Genomic DNA, 23497 nt, shown 5'->3' with positions numbered 1-23497 from the left:
ATGGGGTTTCACTGGGTTGGCCAGGCTGGTCTTGAACTCCTGACCTCATGATCTGCCCGCCTCAGCCTCCCAAAGTGCTGGGATTACAGGCGTGAGCCACTGCACCTGGCCCTTTTTTTTTTTTTTTTTTTTTTTTTTTTTTTGAGACAGGGTCTTCCTCTGTCGCCCAGGCTTGAGTGCAGTGGCCATGATCATGGCTCACCACAGCTCTGGACTGCAGGCTGCCTCAGCTCACTGCAATCTCTGCCTCCCAGGTTCCAGTGATTCTCGTGCCTCAGCCTCTGGAGTAGCTGGGAGTATAGGTGTGTACAATCACACCTGGCTAATTCTTGTATTTTTAGTAGAGATGAGGTTTCACCATGTTGGGCAGGCTGGTCTCAAACTCCTGGCCAACGTGGTGATCCGCCTGCCTCGGTTTCCCAAAGTGCTTCATATTGTTAGCCCCAATTCTAGTGCAATTCCATAGTGTTCTTCTTTATTTTTATTTTTTTATTTTTGAGACGGAGTCTCGCTCTGTCCCCCAGGCTGGAATGCAGTGGTGTGATCTCGGCTCACTGCAGCCTCCACCTCCTGAGTTCAAGCAATTTTCTGCCTCCGCCTCCTGAGTAGCTGGGATTACAGGTGCCTGCCACCATGCATGGCTAATTTTTGTATTTTTAGTAGAGACGGGGTTTCATCATCTTGGCCAAGCTGGTCTTGAACTCCTGACCTTGTGATCCACCTGCCTCGGCCTCCCAAAGTGCTGGAATTACAGGCGTTAGCCACCGTGCCCAGCCACATTCTTCTTTCAGTTCATATTTGGATCTCCGTTTTTTCTACAGTGAGAACAACTCTAGTAACAACATAAATAAATGCACTCATTTGTTCAGTTGTACAATATGTGCATAATGAAAATTATAATACCGATAGTATTTCCAGCTACAAACCTACTAAGTTTGATTTAATATTTCTTTGCAATTTTTTGTGTGCTTACGTATAGGCCACTAAGGGTGTGCAGTCTAAAATTACTTAAATATCTTTTTCTCGCTGGGTGCAGTGCCTCATGCCTGTAATCACAGCACTTTGGGAGGCCAAGGCGGGTGGATCATGAGCTCAGTTGGAAACCAGCCTGGCCAACATGGTGAAACCCCGTCGCTACTAAAAATACAAAAATTAGCTGGGTGTGGTGGCAGGTGCCTGTAGTCCCAGCTACTCGGGAGGCTGAGGCGGGAGAATCACTTGAACCTGGGAGGCAGAGGTTGCAGTGAGCTGAGACCACGCCACTGCACTCCAGCTTGGGTGACAGAGTGAGAGTCCGTCTAAAAAAAAAAAATCTTTTTCTCATATCTTTTTTTCCTCTTTCTCTTTCTGTGGTAAAGTTATTGGTGTAATAGTCAATGAAATTTATGTATTCCTATTGTATTCAGTTGTACTTCCCACCCCTCATCCTTGTTGATTTTATTTTTGGAATACATTAAACATTAATATGGTTCAAAAAGAAAAGTCTACATTTTATAATTACAGTAATATTTGATTTAGGAAAGAAAAAAATGGATGATAAAACCATTGAGGTTTTACTCAGAAGGTATTCTCAAAAGTCTTATTTCTTTTCCTTCCCTTCCATTATCATTAGCTTTTAGTTTATCTTAGTGGTCTTCATTTTTGCAGGTATAAGCAGATACATATTATAGATATATTCTCATTTCCCCTTTCTTGTACAAAAGATAGCATAGTATCCATGCTGCTGTACTTTTAAATACTCTTTTGTATCTTGTTTTTATACAGATTTTTATTTTTATTTTATTTTATTTATTTATTTATTTATTGAGACGGAGTCTCGCTCTGTCACCCAGGCTGGAGTGCAGTGGCGTGATCTTGGCTCACTGCAAGCTCTGCCTCCCAGGTTCATGCCATTCTCCTGCCTCAGCTTCCCAGGTAGCTGGGACTACAGGCGCCTGCCACCATGCCTGACTAATTTTTTTTTATTTTTTATTTTTAGTAGAGACGGGGTTTCACCGTGTTAGCCAGGATGGTCTCAATCTCCTGACCTCATTATCCGCCCACCTCAGCCTCCCAAAGTGCTGAGATTACAGGCGTGAGCCACCGCGCCTGGCCGATTTTTCTTATTTTTATAGCTTTGTTACATGTTGTGTAGATTCCATAGGTTTTCGGCCAATATCCTATGTCTGAGCACAGGCTGTTTTCCAGTGTGTCAGTTTCGCAGATAATGTTGCAACCAATAACCTGTGTATTTGCTTTCCATATTACTTATGGAGATGTACCATCGGGGTAACTTCCTGGAACTTATACCTGACATGTCTAAAACAGGGCATTGTTTTCCCAAAACTTTTTCACTTTCATTTGCCGATATTGAATGGCACCATTATCTGTCCTATTACTTATACAGAAATAAAGGTATCATCATTTCTTCTCATAACTAGTTTGTCAGCAAATGCAAATTATGTATTGGCTTTTCTTTTTTTCTGTCTTCATTTTCTTATAGATCTTCTTAGTTGGTTTATTTTACTGGCCTCCTAACTGGTCTCATTTTCTTTCCCTACTCCCTACTGCTACTAGACGTGTCTTTCATGACTCCAAAGGTGTGTCATTTCACCCAGACCTTCCTTTGCCCAGAACTTCCATTTCCTGGCCTTTGCCTACTTCTCTAGCCCAATCTCTAACCACTTCTAACCATAGTGAGCTACTCGTCCAGACATAACCTGTCCTATCAAGCCTCTTTTGCACTGGAATGCCTTTTTTTACCTTCTACATTTCTTTCTTTCTTTTTTGTCTTTTTTTTTTACCCTTTTTGTGGGGAATGGGATCACGCTTGTTACCAGGCAGATCTCGAACTCCTGGGCTCAAGCGATCCTCCTGCCTCTGCCCACCTAAGTGCTGGGATTACAGACATGAACCACCGCGTCCAGGCCACATTTCATTTTAATAACTTTCAAGTAAGACTTTTTGCTAGGTCAGATGTAGTTCCCCTGTTTACCCTTACCATTGTGCGCTTACCTACATTGACTTTCTTTTTTTCCCTGAGACTTTGGGCTCCTGTCGACTTTTAGACTCCTATGAACAGGGCATTCCTTCTATTCTGCTTTCTTGGCACAGCCTGGAGCATGGTAGACACTCAGTAGTTTGTGAATATATGAATAAACTTGATCTGATTACAGATTTCTTTTTTAAAAAGTCTCTTTAGGTAATTCATTTACATGTTCACTGCAAAAAATCCAAACTGCACAGAGGTATATATAAAGTGAACGTTTTCCATTACCCCATCTCAGTTTCTAGTGGAAACTATGGTTAATAGTTCAATATTGGCAAGAAAAACACAAAATGGATTTTAGAATAAAATAGATTATAGAATAAAAATGTTCACTATTTTGTTCTTATAGATCATCTCTTTTCCTTTAGGCAATGATAGTAAGAAATGCTAAAGATACAGCTCATACAAAAGCAGAACGGAATATTCTGGAGGAAGTAAAGCATCCCTTCATCGTGGATTTAATTTATGCCTTTCAGACTGGTGGAAAACTCTACCTCATCCTTGAGTATCTCAGTGGTCAGTACACAGAGTTTGGTGTAATTATTTGCATTTGCTCCAGAAACTGGGTCAAAATGTTATTTTTCAATGGAAAAATACTTTTTCCCGTTATGATCAAATAGTGCTTAAAACTGATGAGTACACTGAAGTACAAAATTCAGATGTGACCAAATGTTTCTATTGGCAGACAAATATGGAGGAAACAAAAGATTTATTTCCCTCATCTGTAAAATTTTATTTTAATCCCTTTGTAATCAGTCACTTAACAGAAAAACAAATACCTAAGTGATGCAGAGCCATCAAATTGTACTGGGGTAAGATAGTGTAATTTAAATAATTGGGAAGATTATTTAACATACTGACTATTTTTGGAATTGGGTCTTTAAACAAGAGTTTTTAGTTTAATGTAGCCTTAGTGATGGGGTATGTAGCTTATAATGGAAATCATCCACATTTGCCAGGGCCTACCACCTCGTAGGAACTTGTTTCCGTATCATTTCTAGATCACAGGTGTCTATTTTTTTTTTTTTTTTTGAGATGGAGTTTTGCTCTTGTTGCAAGGCTGAAGTGCAATGGTGTGATCTTGGGTCATTGCAACCTCTGCCTCCTGGAGTTCAAGTGATTCTCCTGCCTCAGCCTTCCGAGTAGCTGGGATTACAGGCATGTGCCACCATGCCTGGCTAATTTTTGTATTTTTAGTAAAGATGGGGTTTCGCCATGTTGGTCAGGCTGGTCTCGAACTCCCAACTTCAGGTGATCCATCTGACTCGGCCTCCCAAAATGCTGGGATTACAGGTGTGAGCCACTGCGCCCAGCCACAGGTATCTATTTCTAGCAAACACAGTTCAGTTCTCTGAGAAAGATTTTGCAGTAACATAACATGGAACAGAAAGCTGCAGAACGTAGCAACTGTTTTGTGACTATTGCTGTTGGAAAAACGTTTTTTGTTTGTTTTTTGAAGATGGAGTTTTGCTCTTCTCGCCCAGGCTGGAGTGCAGAGGCGTGATATCGGCTCACCGCAACTTCCGCCTCCCAGGTTCAAGCGATTTTCCTGCCTCAGCCTCCCGATTAGCTGGGACTACAGGCATGTGCCACCACACCTGGCTTTTTTTTGTACTTTTGTAGAGCTGGGCTTTCACCATGTTGACAAGGCTGGTCTTGAACTCCTGATCTCAGGTGATCTGCCCGCCTTGGCCTCCCAAAGTGCTGGGAGCCACTGTGCCTGCCCGGAAAAACTTTATTTTGACATAATTTCATACTTAACACAAAAAGTTTTAAGAGTAATATAAAGAATTCCTATGCCAGGCTCAGTGGCTCATGCCTATAATCCCAGCACTTTGGGAGGCTAAGGTGGGCAGATCATGAGGTCAGGAGTTTGAGACCAGTCTGGCCAACATAGTGAAACCCTGTATCTACTAAAAATAGAAAAATTAGCCGGGCATGGTGGTGCACTCCTGTAATCCCAGCTACTCGGGAGGCTGAGGCAGGAGAATCGCTTGAACCTGGGAGGCGGAGGTTGTGGTGAGCTGAGATCGCGCCACTACACTCCAACCTGGGCAACAGAGCGAGACTCAGTCACACACACACACACAAAAGAAGAATTCCTATATATTTCTCACCTAGATTCCCCAAATGTTACCATTTCACCACATTTATTTTGTTTTATCCTTCTATGTATATGTATATATGTGTATACATATATACACGCATGCATACATAATTGTTTTGAACTGTTTAAGAGAGTGTTACAGACATGATTTCCCTTTACCCCTAAAATTTCAGTGTATGTTTTCTTTCTTTTCTTTTCTTTTTTTTTTTGAGATGGAGTCTCACTCTGTTGCCCAGACTGGACTGCAGTGGCGCAATCGTGGGCTCACTACAACCTCTGCCTCCCAAGTAGCTGGGATTACAGGCACCCACCACCATGCCTGGCTAATTTTTGTATTTTTAGTAGAGATGGGGTTTCACCATGTTGGCCAGGCTGGTCTTGAATTCCTGACCTCAGGTGATCTGCCCACCTTGGCCTCCCAAAGTGCTGGGATTACAGGTGTGAGCCACTGTGCCCAGCCTATTCAGTGTATATTTTCTAAAATCAAGAACAGTATCTTACATAACTATACTAAAATGATCAGAAATAGGAAATTAACATTGATGCAATTATAACTCTCCTTAGTTTCCTTTAATCTGGAACATTTCCTCAGTCTTTCTTTGACTTTCATGATGTTGACGTTTTTGATTAGGACAGGTCAGTTAGTTTGTAGAATGCTTTGGGTTTAGCTGATGTTTCCTTAGTATTAGATTCAGGTTATGCAATTTTGGCAGGACCATTGAAGTGACATTGTGTCCTCCCTAATGCATCAGATCAAGAGGTACATGATATTTATATCTTTGTCCCATTACTTGTGATGTTAACTTTGATCACATGTATAAGGTGGTGTCTGCCAATTTTTTCCCTGGTGACATTTTTGCCTTTGTAATTAATAAGTATCTTTTGAGGAGGTACTTTGAGATTATTTAAATATCTTTCATCAAGCTTTCATGTTCAATTTTGTTGTTGTTGTTTTTTTTTGAGACGGAGTCTCACTTTGTCGCCCAGGCTGGAGTGCAGTGGCATGATCTCAGCTCACTGCAACTTCCACCTCCCAGGTTCAAGTGATTCTCCTGCCTCAGCCTCCCAGGTAGCTGGGATTACAGGCATGCACCACCACACCTAGCTAATTTTTTTCTTTTTAATAGAGATGACCCCTGACCTCAGGTGATCTGCCCGCCTCGGCCTCCCAAAGTGCAGGGATTATAGGCATGAGCCACTGCGCCTGGCCCACATTCAGTTTTGACATCCATTGAATCTTGCCTGCAACAATTAATTGTGATGTTTGCCAAGTAATTTTTCTTATTCTGTCATGTCTTCTTCATTTATTACTTGGGATTTTACTGTAATAAAAAACTTTCTCTTCTTCCCCTTTTAAAACATTTATGTATTCATTTATCTATGTCATTGTGGACTTAGGGATCCAAATATCATTCAATATGATATAACCTTTTATTATCATTATTTATTTTGATACTCAAACTGTGCCTTTTTTTTTTTTTTTTTGAGACGGAGTCTCGCTCTGTCACCCAGGCTGGAGTGCAGTGGCGCGATCTCGGCTCACTGCAAGCTCCGCCTCCCGGGTTCACGCCATTCTCCTGCCTCAGCCTCTCCGAGTAGCTGGGACTACAGGCGAGGTTTCACCATGGTCTCGATCTCCTGACCTGGTGATCCGCCCGCCTCGGCCTCCCAAAGTGCTGGGATTATGCGCGTGAGCCACCGCGCCCGGCCAAACTGTGCCATGTTTTTTATTAGGCCACTGCCAGCTTCATTCTGTTTATTTAAGGGTTCTGAAAATACGAAATATGAGCATTCACTGAAATTAGTGAGGGTGATTTAATTGCAGACTATCATTTTTCTACTTATGGGTAAAATGTTAAAGAGTCTTTAATCAAGATTTTTTTTTTTAACCTCAGGTCTGGAATCTACAAATATTTTAAAGTTTGTAGATATAAAATCTGGAATTCCAAGCCAGTTCTAGTTTTTAAATATATGTGTGTCACAGAAGAATAAGAATGCTACTAAAAATAGAATCCTGAGGACTTAGTTTTAAAACCTATAATTTTTAGGATCTGTTTTTCATTTTTAAGGGGCTGATGTCTTTTAATTATGGTAGAAGGAAAGCACAAACTCTCTCATTAGAAGTGGGTTGGAAATAAATATTGTTTTATTTCTAATGTTTTTTCTTTTTCTTTACAGGAGGAGAACTATTTATGCAGTTAGAAAGAGAGGGAATATTTATGGAAGACACTGCTTGGTAAGTGAACTTTTTGTGGTTGCATAGATTCAGGTAATTACAAGCAAAGCCCCATTCCCACTATGGGCAGCCACATGATTCAGTAATTTGAGCTGGAGTCAGTCACTCACTCAGGACCTCAAGGGGGAGAAGCAGTTTTGGGACTGGGCAGCTATGGAGGTCACATCATTCCTTTGCCCTTAGGCTTGAGTGGAACGCCCTTCACACCAGTTGTTCCTAACAGAACCATTCTCATTGCGGCTTTCTTTCCTTGAATTGGTAAGCTGCCTGCCTTGGCTGTGGGTGAGTGTGGTTTTCCAGTGAACCTTTATGTGTGGAACAATGGAAATTATCAGAAATCATCCCTTTTTTTTTAAGCTTTCTATTTCTCAAGGTGCAGTCTTAGGGAGGTGATAAGCCTGGGCATATCATCTGTGGATTGATTATATAGTCAGGATGGGATTTACCCTCCTGTTTCTAAACATGTCATCTGCTTCAAATTAAAAATATGCACATCCTTTTGTGAAGCAACAATATTGGGTCACAATAAATCAGTTTATCCTACACATTAATTTAATAGAAAACAACACTTAAATGTTTTTTTCTACCTTGATTACCAAAACTGCATTCCATTGTTTAATTTCAGGCCTTTTCTAACACAGAAGCTGCATTTAAGAGCCTTAGGGATGAAGTGCCCTTTTTTGGAGGAGGCTCACTGAGCCATGTTGGAGGCTGTGTTTGTGGTCGTGCTGGCTGTGAAACTGCCTTAGTCCTCTAGGACACACCCTCTCCATCCTGGAGTAATCTGCAGGATTGCAACATTGTTATGCAGCCAGTATTGCAGTGCCTTGTGCTTTTCGAATCCAGACAGGGTTGATTCAGCCCTTTATTCTTTTGAGGTAGATAAATTTGAGTGTCACACAGTTTATAGTTGTGGGCTGGCTGGCAGGAGGGAGGGCAGATACTGTGGGCCTAAGCTGTCTATAAATATGTAGCTGTATTAAGTAAGGGATGAGTGGGCTTCTAAGGGTCAGGTTATAAGATACCTTTTGAAATCAAGACGTTATCTCTGAGAATAACAAAGTTCCTATTTCCTATGGGATTTTAAAGTTGGGTGTGGATGGGAGAAATTTGCTTTGAAATGAATGACTATTAGCTTAATTCCTACACAGACAGAACAAAACATGACCAATGGCAGTTTAGCATATTCTGGACATCTTCGCAATTTTAACAGTATATTCTAATGGCAAAATAAAGCACTTTATAGTTTCACTAAAATGAGTGAAACATAAATGTCCCCATGCCTTTTGGCAGCATCCTATGCCATCTCTTTTTCCCATACATCTCCCTACCCCACTAATTTGGTCTTTGGTGCATGTCTGTTTCTTTCAAGGAATTTTGCTCCATACATAAACTGCTTTGGATAGATTATACTCTTTTTAATTTTATTAAATCACTTTTGTTTCCAGCTTTTACTTGGCAGAAATCTCCATGGCTTTGGGGCATTTACATCAAAAGGGGATCATCTACAGAGACCTGAAGCCGGAGAATATCATGCTTAATCACCAAGGTGGAGACATACCGTAAACAATTCTATAGTAAATAATCATCTTAAAATCCTCCCACATAGGTCATGGCCATTTTCAAAGCCCCATACTCATCTCTCTATTTTGTATATTTCCTCCCTCAGAATTCATGGCATCATAGTCCTTGCTGATATTTTAAGTCTTTAGGTAATTACGCTTGGTGAGAGTAAAAGAAGTTGAGGATAATAGTCGCTCAACTGCCTTTTTTAGTTTAATCCTTACTCTTTATAGTTTTTCATGTTTTTGGAATCCTTACATAAAATGTTGTGTGATGTTTTAGACTGTAAAAGCCAGTCTAAACATTAATTTTGGCTTGTTACTTAAATTGAAAAGTGAATCTCAATTATATAAGTTGAGTTTTAATAATGAAAATATGTAAATATTGGCTGGGCGCACTGGCTCACACCTGTAATCCTAGCACTTTGGGAGGCTGAGGTGGGTGGATCACCTGAGGTCAGGAGTTCAAGATGCCTGGCCAACATGGTGAAACCCCATCTCTACAAAAATACAAAAAAAAAAAAAAAAAATTAGCTGGGCGTGATGGTGTAATCCCAGCTACTCAGGAGGCTGAGGTGAGAGAATCACCTGAACCCAGGAGGCGAAAGTTGCAGTGAGCCAAGATCGTGACATTGTACTCCAGCCTGGGCAACAGAGTGAGACTCCGTCTCAAAAAGAAAAAGAAAATATGTAAATATTAGAAGCTATGCTTCTTACAGTAGGTTTTATTAATGCTGGAAAAAGAATTGAAATTGAACCAAAGTATTTGATAAAACTTTGGAAATATGATGTTTAGTAGGCATCAGTTTACTCTTTCTTTTTTTTTTTTTTTTTTTGAAATGGGGGTCTCACTCTGTCACCCAGGCTGGAGTACAGTGGCATGATTACAGCTCACTGCAACCTCCGCCTCCCAGGCTCAAGTGATCCTTCCACCCCAGCCCCTCAAGTAGCTGGGGCCACTGTGGCACACCACCATGCCTGGCTAATTTTTGGTATTTTTTGTAGAAATGGGGTTTCATCATGTTGCCCAGGGTGATCTCAAACTCCTGAGCTCAATTGATCTGCCTGCCTTGGCCTCCCAAATTGCTGGGATTACAGGCATAACCCACCTTCCCCCCGGCCAGAATCAGTTTATTCTTGCTGTTTGTAACAACAAACGTAAACATCAGAGAGACTGATAATCTATACAACTATAGATACAGCACAGTGAGCCTTGACTACAACTGCATGCTGCTACAGACAGCTCAATTTAGCTAATCTGGGCTGTGGGTAGACTTGGCAATTCACTCATACCCCAAAGGAGCAACCAGCTGACCCAGGGTATCTAGAAGGTGGTAGCAGCTGCTAATCCTTAGATGTCTACAGAATAACAGAATAATCCATGAGGTAGTTAATTGTTTCAAACTCTTAGAAAATGATGTATGAACAATCGAGGCTCATATAAACATTCCAAATTATACTCCTCTACCCACCTTTTTTTTTTTTTAAGGAGAAATTATATACTTAACTGAATATATCATGGGAATCAGTGTCTCTTCCTTCCTCTCATCAACACCTCCTCACTCCCCAAAACCTGGATTCTGATCTGAATTATAAGTCACAGGATAGAATAGGGGAGCGATAGAATAGTTAACTTCTTCTTTGATTTATAAGGTTGAGTGTATCCGATGGTTCTGTGAAAATAAAGGCCATATTTCTTCTGTATCAGAGTGTAGTATATATTTACATTTGAATCGGTAGGTCATTGTGCCTTTTCTGTGAAATGAACCTCAAATACTAGAGTCCCTGAGATTGTTGAACCACTCGTTATGACAGTCCAGTAAAGAAAGCTAAACTTGAACTGAAATGATCTTTGTATAAGGTGGTAAGTTTTTTACATTCTGGATCAGTGATGATTGATTCATACTATCTACTATCTAGCAATTTTATTTCTTTCCCCTAATTGGTATCATTGGGCAGAATGAGCTACCTTGTTATAATGAGTTTCTGAGACCATTTTAAGAACTCTTCACAGTTCACTGTGATAAAAGCTATATATTTGAAGTACTATCTCACACCTTTGTTTAAAAGGTACAGAATATGTTTATTGGGGTCTGTGTACTTAAACTAGACTTCAAAAAACAGTTTTCCAAGGATTTTTCTTTTTCAGGATGGTAGAGGATTCTGTGTATACTTAAAGCTAGAGCCTTAAACGGGTTATTTCACTTTTTTCTCTATCTTTATTTTCTCTTTACTAAATAGATTGTATCATTGGCAAAAGGTGACTTCCCTAGCCTTAAACAGTTAGCATCCCATTTTATGGATGGTACCTTGTTCTTGACATCGCAAGAAAATTTGAGGCAAGAAAAGTTAAATGGAAGGATAGACTAAGGTGTTATATGACATGTTCAAACACTGCACATAGTTAGAATTCTGAGAATAATCATGCTGTAATCTTTCATTGTAGGTCATGTGAAACTAACAGACTTTGGACTATGCAAAGAATCTATTCATGATGGAACAGTCACACATACATTTTGTGGAACAATAGAATACATGTGAGCTGCATGTTAAACATAATTGGTTTGGGGGTAATAGCTAATTTTACCTGTTTTAAGGAATAGTATCTGTTTTCTGTACCCTCATTGACTCTGTATATTGTTTTTAAAATTCTAATTCAGATGATATGCAAATGGGTGAATTTTTAAGCATATTATTTTCCTCATTGTAGGGCCCCTGAAATATTGATGAGAAGTGGCCACAACCGTGCTGTGGATTGGTGGAGTTTGGGAGCATTAATGTATGACATGCTGACTGGAGCAGTAGGTGCACAGTTAAAAGCTGCATGTATTATGATCTGTGCTGAGTCACTGTAGCGAGAGACCTGTCCTGTGCTTTCTGAACATGTTACCAATGGAGTTTTCAAAGCCCAAAGATTTGTTATTAGCAGTTTAACACTAATAATGCTGTATGATTATATGGGATCCCATACTTTCCGAAACATTTTCATTTAAATGATCTATGTCATGGCAGGCCTGTGAAATAGATGTTGAACAGATAATGCCCTTATTTTATAAGTGGAGAAATTGAAGCATGAAATCACATAGCTCACTTATTATCACACAGCAAGTTAATGGGGGAAACACTGGCTTCCTTCCAGGACACTGCTACTTCCTCTGTCCTGTTGCTTAAAAACTACAGTGGTGCATGCCTGTAGCTCAAGCTACTCAGGCGGCTGAAGTGGGAGGATCGTTTGAGCTAAGGATTATTAATAGAATCTAGCCTTGACAACATAGCGAGACCCTGTCTCTAAAACAAAATAAAGGTCTTTAGCATTTAGCCCATTTCACAGCATACGTTTCTGATCTCCATGCATAACTAATTCAGGAGATGGATAATATTGTTATTTAAAATTTGTTTCTTACATGCTAATATTTTTCACTCCCTGCTGATATTTTTCACTTGTCTTCTACTCTTAGCCCCCATTCACTGGGGAGAATAGAAAGAAAACAATTGACAAAATCCTCAAATGTAAACTCAATTTGCCTCCCTACCTCACACAAGAAGCCAGAGATCTGCTTAAAAAGGTAAGGTTCTTAAATGGTCACTGACACTACAAGATACAATGACTAGGATTTAACTAGATAGAATTTAATGTATATTTTCAATAAAGAGTCATATATAAATATTGAACAAAAAAAGTCTTCAATTTTTGAAGGCGAAGTACAGATTTGTTTAAAGACTTTCTTTTCATATTCTTTTTTTTTATTCTTTTCTTTTTTTTGAGACACGGTCTCACTCTGTTACCCAGGCTAGAGTGCAGTGGTGGTGTGATCTTGGCTCACTGCAACCTCAGTCTCCCAGGTTCAAGCGATTCTCCTGCCTCAGCCTCTCGAGTAGCTGGGATTACAGGCGCCCGCCACCACGCCCAGCTAATTTTTGTATTTTTAGTAGAGACAGGGTTTTACCATGTTGGTCAGTCTGGTCTGGAACTCCTGACCTCAGGTGATCCACCTGCCTTGGCCTTCCAAAGTACTAAGTGCTGGGATTACAGACCCTTAAACAATATTCAGTAGTAATTAGTAAACTATATTTTCTTTTCTTTTCTTTTCTTTCTGAGATGGAATCTTGCTCTGTCATCCAGGCTGGAGTGCAATGGCATGATCGTGGCTCACTGCAACCTCCGCCTCCCAGGTTCAAGTGATTCTCCTGCCTCAGTCTCCCTAGTAGCTGGGATTACAGGCGTGCACCACCACACCAGGCTAATTTTTCTATTTTTAGTAGAGAAGGGGTTTCACCATGTTGGCCAGGCTGGTCTCGAACTCCCAACCTCAGGTGATCCACCTGCCTCAGCCTCCCAAAGTGCTGGGATTACAGGCATGAGCCACTGTGCCTGGCCAATAAACTATATTTTCTCAGGACAAAGTAGACAAGCAAAGTCTGAAAAGGAAAAAAAAATCAGTTTGACTAAGGTTCTTTATCCAAGCTTTTTTTTCCTCTTTAAAGCTGCTGAAAAGAAATGCTGCTTCTCGTCTGGGAGCTGGTCCTGGGGACGCTGGAGAAGTTCAAGTAGGGATTGGCATCTTTGGTGTTTTATGGGGAAGATAATGCTAGTTTTATATATTTCTGAGGATTATATGTAGTTGCTTATAAGTTTAGCTTATTTTGTGACTTGTAACTTCAAAAAGGTGACTAATTTATCAATCCAGCAAAGTCTAGTCCCCTCAACTTTTCTTTCTGCTTTTTTTTTTTCCTAGGCTCATCCATTCTTTAGACACATTAACTGGGAAGAACTTCTGGCTCGAAAGGTGGAGCCCCCCTTTAAACCTCTGTTGGTAAGTATACATGAAAGCGTATAATTGGGTGCAGTGGCTCACGCCTGTAATCCCCAAACTTTAAAGGGCCGAGGTGGGAGGATTGTTTGAGGCCAGGAGTTCAAGACCAGCATGGGCAACATAACAAGACTCCATATCTACAAAACATTTAAAAGTTAGCTGGGTGTGGTGGCTTGTGCCTGTAAGTCCCAGCTACTTGCAAGGCTGAGGCAGGAGGATCGCTTGATATTTTTTTAGAATAAGAAAAATCTCAGAGCAGACAGAAACATTATTTTTCTTAGCAGTTCAAAGATCTCTGGTTTATCCTCTCCAGCATCTTTATTTTATTTTATATTTTATTTTATTTTATTTTATTTTATTTTATTATTTTATTTTATTTTATTTGAGACGGGGTCTCACTCTGTCACCCAGGATGGAGTGGAGTAGCACGATCACAGTTCAATGCAGCCTTGACCTCCCCAGGCTCAGGTGATTCTCCCACCTCAGCTTCCCGAATAGCTGCAACTACAGACACGTGTCACCATGCCTGGCTAATTTTTTTGTGTTTTTTATAGAAACAGGGTTTCGCCATGTCACTCAGGCTGGTCTCGAACTCCTGGGGTCAAGTGATCCACCCACCTCAGCCTCTCAAAGTGCTGGGATTACAGGTGTGAGCTTCTGCACCCAGCCAAGCATCTTTTATTTTTGTATTATCCTTTAAAGAACTAAAGCCAGTGGCAATTGACTGTATTAGCTATTTTTAAGTCAATTACCTAAGACAATTAAATATTCAGGTAGTTGGGACTTTTCTTTTTTTGGTTTGTTTTATTTTGCTTAATTTAACCATTTTAAATATGATTCTCTGGGAATTTTTTCTTCAAAATATAGAATATATGTGCATTCGTTTGCTAGGCTTGCTGCAACAAAGTACCACAAACCGGGTGGCTTAGACAACAGAAATTTATTATCTCATAGATCTGGAGGCTAGAGGTTCTAGATCACGTTGTTAGAGTTGGTTTCTTTGACTACTGTGAGAAACTGTATGTTCCATGCCTCTTCCCTGGCTTCTGGTGGTTTGCTGGTAATCTTTGTCATTCTTTGGCTTGTAGGTACATCACCCGGATCTCTGCCTTCATGTTCACATGGTGTTCTACCTGTGTGCATATCTGTGGCCAAATTTCCCCTTTTTATAAGGATACCAGGCATATTGGATTAGGGTTCCTCTCTACTCCAGTAGGACCTCATCTTCACTAATTGCATCTGCAATAACCCTTTCCAAATAAGGTCACATTCTGAGGAACTAGAGGTTAGAATTTCAACATACGAAATTTTTCGGGGGGTGGGTAAGGCACACGATTCAACCCACAACAATATGTTTATGAGTAAATGAGTTAGTGTGTTAGTTACTGTCTTTCTCCCACCTCAGAATCTGAGAAAATACAGTTTCTTTTTCCATTCCTTAGGATGTAGTTGGAGAAGGAGGAGGATGATGATGGTGATTATTTTTTGGTCATGGAGCATAATGTCCCCACTTTAAAAAACAACAAACAATTGTAAGGAAATAACTGTCATATACCTATTGCCCAGCTTAAAAAATGATTAGGTCATCTTGTTTAGACATAACTGCCATCACATCATCACACCTCAGAAGTTGACAGTTTCCTTAGTTTTTTTTTTTTTTGTCCTTTTTTTTTCTTTTTTTTTTTTTTTTTTTTTTTGACATAGGGTCTTTCTCTGTTGCCCAGGCTGGAGTGCAGTGGCATGATAGTGGCTCATGGCAGCCTCAACCTCCCAGGCTCAAGGGATCCTCCTGTATAGCTGGGGCCACAGGGGTGCATCACCGCATCCAGCTATTGTTTAAATTTTTCTAGAAATGAGGTCTCCTTGTGTTGCCCCACCTAATTTTTTTGTTTGTTTTTGTTTTTCCATTCTTTTTTTTTTTCCTGTTTGTAAGGATTTAATCAAGGTCTGTATATAGTTTGGTTACTATGTCTCTTAGGTCTCTTTTCATTTATAGATTCTCCTTGTGATTTGTTGAAGAAACTGGGTCATTTGTCCTGTAGAATTCTCAAATTTTGATTTTGCTGATATTATTCCCATAGTTTCATTGACCATGTTCATTGTTCTCTGAATTTCCAAAAACTGGTAGTTAAATTTAGGTGGTTGATCTGATTCAGATTAAACTCTCAGTGTTGCATGCTTTGATCAGGAGGCATAATGTGTAGTTGTGTGTGTGTGTGTGTGTGTGTGTGTGTAAGTGATGTTAGTGGTCACTGATCATTGCCTGTGTCAGCATTTCACTACCAGTGTAATTTGGCAATGTCTGGAGATACACTGATTGTCACAGGTTGGGAGAGGGAATGCTATAGGTACCTTCAGGGGTAAGAGTCAGCACAGCACATCCCCCTACAGCAAAGTATTAATAGGCCTAAAATGTCAGTAGCACTGAGGTTGAGAAACTCTGGCCTACTTTTATAATTTCATCAGGTGTTTGTGAAATGGTCTTATTCTAACTATTATTTCTTCTTTCTTTGTTAGCTGGAATTCTTTCATAAAGAGAAACTCTTTGATCAGTTAGTTACCCAAGGTATAGTTCATACAGGAAAGGCAGGATGTATGTTTGATTCTTTCCTAGTTTTCAAAATAATGAATTAGTTCCCTAGCATCTTCCAAAATTGACCAGTGAACTTTGTGTGTGTGTGTGTGTGTTTTTTTAGTACATTATGAACTTACACATTTTAACATATTTGTGTTTCATTTCATTGCAGTTATTTTTATTTATTCATTTATTGTTTTGAGGCAGGGTCTTACTCTGACACCCAAGCTGTAGTGCAGTGGTATAATCTCTGTCCACTGCAGCTTTGACTTCCCAGCCTCGAGCAATCCTCCACCTTACCCTCTTGAGTAGCTGGGACCACAGGTACACCACCATGCCCAGCTAATTTTTGTGTTTCTGGTAGAGACAGGGTTTTGCCATGTTCACCAGGCTGGTCTTCAACTCCTGAGCTCAAAAGCAATCCACCTGCCTCTGCCTCTCAAAGTGTTGGGATGATAGGCGTGAGCCACTGCGCCTGGCAGTTATTTTTATTGATGCTCAATTTTTCCCTTCGTTGAATGCTGGGTGCAGTGAATGCTGGGTGCATCTTCATGTTGGTTTTTGAGTCCTTTTGACATGACCACATGGTCTGGTGTTGTACCAGAGAGCAAAATAAGGAAACTGGTGTTCTATGCTTATCTTGTACATTTTCCCCACACTTGGAATCAGCCATTCCTCCAGGGAGTGTAGGTTCACAGTCTGGGCTCTAAGAGAATTAAAAGGTCAATGTGGTCATCTTTTAGTATTAAGTCAGATATTCTAAATTATTATTTACTTCCTACATTTGGCCCAAGAGTCTAACCAGATATTTTGGGAAAGAGAGAAGGAATCAAATAAATAAATCTCATGGTTAGAACTGAAGTGATAACTATACTTTCACAAGGAAATATAACTTATAAACCATGCAGAATAGAAAATTATTTTTGCTCCTTTAGATTTCTAAAGGAATGAAATAAGCTGTGGGATGAAACTTTAACTGGAGCATCTTACCAGTGTTATTCATGTTTTAACTCTGCTTCAGTAGTTTTTCAGGTTTATTACAAACCTGCAGTAGCCAACTGAACTGATTATCTCTAAACAGGGATTTAGCCAGTGGACTAGGCACACTGAAGCTTTGTGAGAGGGGAAATTGATATTAACATTTTTTCCAGCTTGTTTTGAGCTCGATGTATTCACTTTTTTTTTTTTTTTTTTTATTGAGACAGACTCTCGCGCTGTCACCTGGGCTGGTGTGCAGTGGCACGATCTCTGCTTGCTGCAACCTCTGCCTCCCGGGTTCAAGCAATTCTCCTGCCTCAGCCTCCCGAGTAGCTAGGATTACAGGCACATGCCACCATGCCTGGCTAATTTTTTGTATTTTTAGTAGAGATGGGGTTTCGCTGTGTTGGCCAGGCTGGTCTCGAACTCCTGACCTCGTGATCCGCCTGCCTCAGCCTCCCAAAGTGCTGGGATTACAGGCGTAAGCCACCACGCCCAGTCGATATATTCACATTTTTAATAGGAATAACTGTATACTAAAACCTATTTTAGTGCATGTTTAAGATTTGAAGATGTAATTTGACTCAGTACTTTCCACCTACATTTTTTTCTTCATTCTGTGTCTGCTAAGACTATTCTAATACTTTATTATAGTTAACCCCTGTGAAAAGAGCTCCTAGAGCTTACAGTGCATTTGATTGATGTAACATGGACTATTTATTATTTTCTAAATTATTTTGTTTGTATAAAGCAATCTGAAGAGGATGTAAGTCAGTTTGATTCCAAGTTTACACGTCAGACACCTGTCGACAGCCCAGATGACTCAACTCTCAGTGAAAGTGCCAATCAGGTCTTTCTGGTAAGTGAAAGAATTTCCATGTAGTCATGGGAAATTTTAAGATGAGGATGAGCTCTTCAAAGAAAATTCAGTTTGCCTGCTTTGCAGTTCATGTAGGTAACCTGGCCCACTTTTTTTTTTTTTAAATAAGCCATGCCCTTATAACTTATTGATACCTACAAAATTGATTTCCATAATCCAACATTTTATTTTAGCAATTAGAGTGGGAATGTACAATTCTTTGGAGAGGATGATTCCCTTTTTTTTTTTTTTAGGCCACAGACTTAAAATGATGTTTGGCTTAGCATCTCAACCAAAAATTAGTCATAGCAGTCGGGGAGTAAAACCTCACTAACTACATGTATTTTATTCCTGAAACAGCTATAGATTTTTGGTACTTTTTTTGAGACAGGGTCTCACTTTGTAGCCCAGGCTGGGTGTAGTATAGTGGTGTGATCACAGTTCACCGCAGCCTTGACCTCCCAGGCTCAAGTGAGCCACCCATTTCAGCCTTGTGAGTACCTGGACCACAGGTGTGTGCCACATCCAGCTAATTTTTTATTTTTTTGTAGAGACAGAGTCTCATTATTTTACTCCTGGACTCAAGCCATCTTCCTGCCTTGGCTTCCCAAAGTTCCAAAATTATAGGCATGAGCCATCATTCCTGGCCCTATTTTTGGTACTCCTAACATAAGTAGGGGATTTTTTTTTTTTTTTTTTTTTTTTTTTTTTGAGATAGAGTCTTGCTCTGTCGCCAGATTGGAGTGCAGTGGCGCGATCTCAGCTCACTGCAACTTCTGCCTCCTGGGTTCAAGGGATTCTCCTGCCTCAGCCTCCTGAGTAGCTGGGACTATAGGCATGCGCCACCACGCCCAGTTAATTTTTGTATTTTTAGTAGATACAGGGTTTCACCATGTTGGCCAGGATGGTCTCAATTTCTTGACCTCGTGATCCACCTGCCTTGGCCTCCCAAAGTGCTGGGATTACAGGCATAAGCCACCGTGCCCAGCCAAGTAGGGGATTTTTTAACATTAATTGTGAATATTTGACATCAAAACATATGTAATAGTGAATTCTCATTGTAGAAATGTCTGTATAGATTTATAGCTTGTCTCCTCAGAAAAGTAAAGGTTTTTGATGTTGGCCAACAGAAATGATGAATTTATATCAGAAGACCATGAATGCATACTATTTTGCTCAAATATCACATATACTTTTTGATTTTATTACTGTACTTAATACGTCACATGAACATCTATCTCATCTTGTATCCTTTTTTTTTCTTTTGTCATTCGTTTTTGGACTACCTCTAGGGAGAATAGAATATGGGGAAAATGTTTGGGCGTGTTTTTTTCCCTGTTTTTGAGTTCACTGGATTTGTCACTAACTTATTCTCAAGCTTTTCTTCCCCACACTGCTCACTATGTAGTATAAGTAGTGTTGTATCTTATGGGATGGGAAATAAGCTCTAGAGTTAGCATGGAGTTAGGGCATGGTGGCTCATGCCTATAACCTTGGTCAGGTGTTCAAGACCAGCCTGACTAACATGGTGAAACCCCGTCTCTACTAAAAGTACGAAAATTAGCCGGATGTGGTGGCGTGCACCTGTGGTACCAACTACTTGGGAGGCTGAGGCAGGAGAATGACTTGAACCCGGGAGGCAGAGGTTGCAGGAGCCAAGATTGTGCCACTGCACTCCAGCCTGAGCGATAGAGACTCTGTATAAAAAATAATAATAATTAAAAAAATTAAGTTAGCATGGAATGCAAAAGTTGTGTATAGTACAGTATGGTTTTGAGTAAACAACACTGAATAGTAATAATCCTATAAATTAGTAATATAGAGCACATAGGCAAAATATAATCTTACAGTATTAATTACATGAGATAAAAGATGAGTGAGTGCATGCATGTTTTTAAATTCAAGTTTGATGTGTGCATAACCAAAGTTAGGGCATCTCTGTTAGTAAAATCTTAGGTTCAGTTAGGGAAGTGGGCATGAATCACTTTAATTTTGGCATTTTTTTTTCTCTCTCATGTACTACTGATGTGGAATTTGTACCTTTGATTTAACATAGAGACCTTTTCCTCAATTGGACATTGCAGAATTTCAACTTATGTGACAGTTTTTCCCCCACAAAATAGAAGCATTTTATTTAGCTACCAAGAAACCCACAGTTGTGGTGGTAAAAGTGAGACATTGAAGCTTTCATTGCCAGTAAAAATATTATTGAACTTTTCATAATTACTTAAATCGGCTGATGAACAGAGCAACTCATTTGTTATGTTGTAGCCAGAATTCTGTACATAGAGTGGATCTCTTTAAACATTAATAAAAAAAATAGGCCGGGTGCAGTGGCTCACGCCTGTAATCCCAGCACTTTGGGAGGCTGAGGTGGGCGGATCACAAGGTCAGGAGTTCCAGAACAGCCTGGCTAATATGGTGAAAACCCATCTCTACTAAAAATACAAAAATTAGCCAGGCGTGATGGCTGTAGTCCCAGCTACTCAGGAGGCTCAGGCAGGAGAATCGCTTGAATCTGGGAGGTGGAGGTTGCAATGAGCCGAGATCGTGCCCCTCACTGCATTCCAGCCCGGGCGACAGAGCGAGACTCCATCTCAAAAAAAAAAAAAAAAAAAAAAAATAAATATATATACACACACACACACACACACACACACACACACACACACACACGTATATGTATATATGATATATATATGTATACATATATGTATAAATACACACACACATATAGTGACATCCCACTTATCTGGATAATGTGGTTCTAGCAACCTCATTTCAACAAATATTTTAATTCCTGTTGTAAGACCCCATCACAGAATTAGAGGAAATTCAAAAATGATTAAGGCACAGCCTGTACCTCTTGGTAGTTAGAGCTTTAGTCCACTAGAACGTTTGTAAAATTATTCTCTGAAGTTCACATATAACTGTCACAAATCATATGCACTTCAGAATTGCACCTCACTCTTTGGGCCTTCACTCAGAGCTTTGCTGAGTCTTATTTATTGTAACACATAATGCTTACTCATAGATTTGGATAAGTAGAAGAGAAGATAGGTGAAGATGGTTAAAAGAATGAACATTAACAGCTAGAGAAATGACAGCTGGTAGCCTAATAGTAAGGTCCAAGAGAGAACTAAAATGAACAAAACTGCATTTTTGCCTATTACAATTGAAGGTTTTTGAAATGTTGATACTTATTCATCAAGAAAACACCAAATTCTAGCTGGGCAGAGATCACATGTGCCTATATAGTCCCAGCTACTTGAGGGGCTGAGGTGGGAGAATAGCTTGGGTCCAGGAGTTTGAGGCTGCAGTGAGCTATGATATCACCACTGCACTCCAGCCTGGGCAATGTAGGGATACCCCATCTCTTAAAACAAAACAAAACAAAACAAAAAACAAATTCTGTCCAATCATTGGCATAAAACCAGAAAGATCACAAGATCTGACTTTGATGCCAAGTCAGAAAATTGTTTTTACCTTGGTCTAATTATGAGAAACTGTTTTAGACTGATAAACTTAATTGCTTATATGCTTGTGGCTAGAAACACTAGAAGTTTCTTTATATTTCTCCAGTATTTAACATCTTTTTTTTTTTTTTTTAATTTTTGAGTTGGAGTCTTGCTCTGTTGACCAGGCTAGAATGCAGTGGTGCGATCTCTGCTCACTGCAACCTCTGCCTCCCAGGTTCAAGTGGTCCTCCTGCCCCAGCTTCCTGAGTAGCTGGGATTACAGGCGTGCACCACCATGCGTGGCTAATTTTTGTATTTTTAGTAGAGACGGTGTTTCACCACATTGGCCAGGCTGGTTTTGAACTCCTGACCTCAGGTAGTCTGCCCGCCTTGCCCTCCCAAAGTGCTGGGATGACAGGCGTGAGCCCCCGTGCCTGGCCGTATTTAACATCTTCATATGGAGCCTGAATTTGCCTGTTGTTTTTCTATTCCTGTCAGTAGGGTGGAATTTTGTTTGCTAGCATATCAGGCTCAATGGAATTCTGCTTTCTTGAAGTGTGTGCCTCATGAAATGGCTGGAAAGAAGTTAACGGGTCTAAAAATGAGGTTGAGGACGTGGGAGAGTGTACACATTGGTGGTTTTAGGTGTGCATCATTGTGTAGGTGTGTCAGACTGAACAACCCCATTTTTCTTGAGATACGTGACAAAATGCCATTCTGTAGTCCACTGTTACTGTCTTTCAGGGTTTTACATATGTGGCTCCATCTGTACTTGAAAGTGTGAAAGAAAAGTTTTCCTTTGAACCAAAAATCCGATCACCTCGAAGATTTATTGGCAGCCCACGAACACCTGTCAGGTATTTCACACTCTTATTTTCACTTTTTGTTTTTAAACAACCTACAATAGTGTTTGCTTAAGAAATTTATGCCAAGTTACATAAATGAAAGACTGTCATATTCTCTTAGATTGACATAAGCACAGCATCTATATCTTACATTGCAAAGGACTAGTCTGACTAATCGATGATGTTATATGGTTTACCTTCCCTCCTGAAAGTAAGCAGCCACACTGGCAAATGTCCTCTTTATCCATTCACTCAGCATTTATTGTGAACCAAGAGCACCAGCACTACATGCTGCATGTTATGTGTGTGTATCTATGTAGTACTGTAATACAGGAACTGTCCCTGTCCTGATGAAGCTTACAATTTAGTGGGAGGGTCACAATAGACAAAGGATATACAAAAATATAATTACAAGTAGTGCTAAATGCTATAATTTAAAAGGAGAAAAAAAGAATGTAGTGGTAGAGAGCAGAGGAAAAACAAGGGGGCTTCTACTCACAGTGATCAGAGAAAGGCCTCCCTGGTGTAGTAACATCTAGCAGTGAACAGAAAGAGCCAGCCCTACAAAAATAGGAGGTATAAGAATGTTGCAGGCAGAAGAACAGCAAATGCAGAAGCCCTGAGGGAGGAGAAAAGTTGCCCTTTTCCTGGAAATTAAAGGGAAATCAATATTCCTGGAGTGTGTGGTGAGTGAGGAGAAGGGCAGAGGTTTGGAAAAGTATTTTATTTTAAATGCAATAGAAAGCTATTTTGAGCAGGGGAGAGTAAGATGATATATATAATACGTATTTAAATATATATATATCTCACTGGGGGTTTTGGGGGTCAGGTGTAGAGGTAAAGAGACCAGTTAGGAAATTCTAGCAGTTAATCTAGGCAGGGGAGAGATAGTTCAATTTTTGCCTTTGTGCTAATCCACGTGAAAATAAAATTAAATGAAAATAAATGTCATGTTACCCCACTCCCTTTAAATGTAAAGGAAATATGTCTTGTTGAGATGACCCTTAAGCAAATGAATGATAGCTCTTCCTTGTC

The 23497-nt window shown here is 40.0% G+C and overlaps 1 protein-coding gene across 5 annotated transcripts in view; it reads left to right on the top strand.

Moving 5' to 3' along the window:
- Positions 1–23497, top strand: part of RPS6KB1 (ribosomal protein S6 kinase B1) — a 59534-nt gene that overhangs the window by 32156 nt on the left and 3881 nt on the right. For 3 of the 5 annotated variants that reach the window (XM_003278476.3, XM_003278477.3, XM_030828373.1), the window contains 10 exons: positions 3397–3544; positions 7314–7371; positions 8820–8920; positions 11380–11470; positions 11644–11734; positions 12392–12499; positions 13419–13481; positions 13670–13747; positions 18052–18159; positions 22362–22474. In XM_003278476.3, coding sequence (XP_003278524.2) covers positions 3397–3544; positions 7314–7371; positions 8820–8920; positions 11380–11470; positions 11644–11734; positions 12392–12499; positions 13419–13481; positions 13670–13747; positions 18052–18159; positions 22362–22474 — 959 coding nt within the window. Of the gene's footprint in view, positions 1–3396; positions 3545–7313; positions 7372–7996; positions 8142–8819; positions 8921–11379; positions 11471–11643; positions 11739–12391; positions 12500–13418; positions 13482–13669; positions 13748–18051; positions 18160–22361; positions 22475–23497 lie in introns of those variants that run through there. The other 2 variants (XR_004033423.1, XM_030828374.1) reach the window with 2 other exon arrangements.

Source organism: Nomascus leucogenys, chromosome 14 (assembly GCF_006542625.1).
Source record: "Nomascus leucogenys isolate Asia chromosome 14, Asia_NLE_v1, whole genome shotgun sequence".
Taxonomy (NCBI): domain Eukaryota; kingdom Metazoa; phylum Chordata; class Mammalia; order Primates; family Hylobatidae; genus Nomascus; species Nomascus leucogenys.
This window is presented reverse-complemented; position numbering and strand designations above follow the sequence as displayed.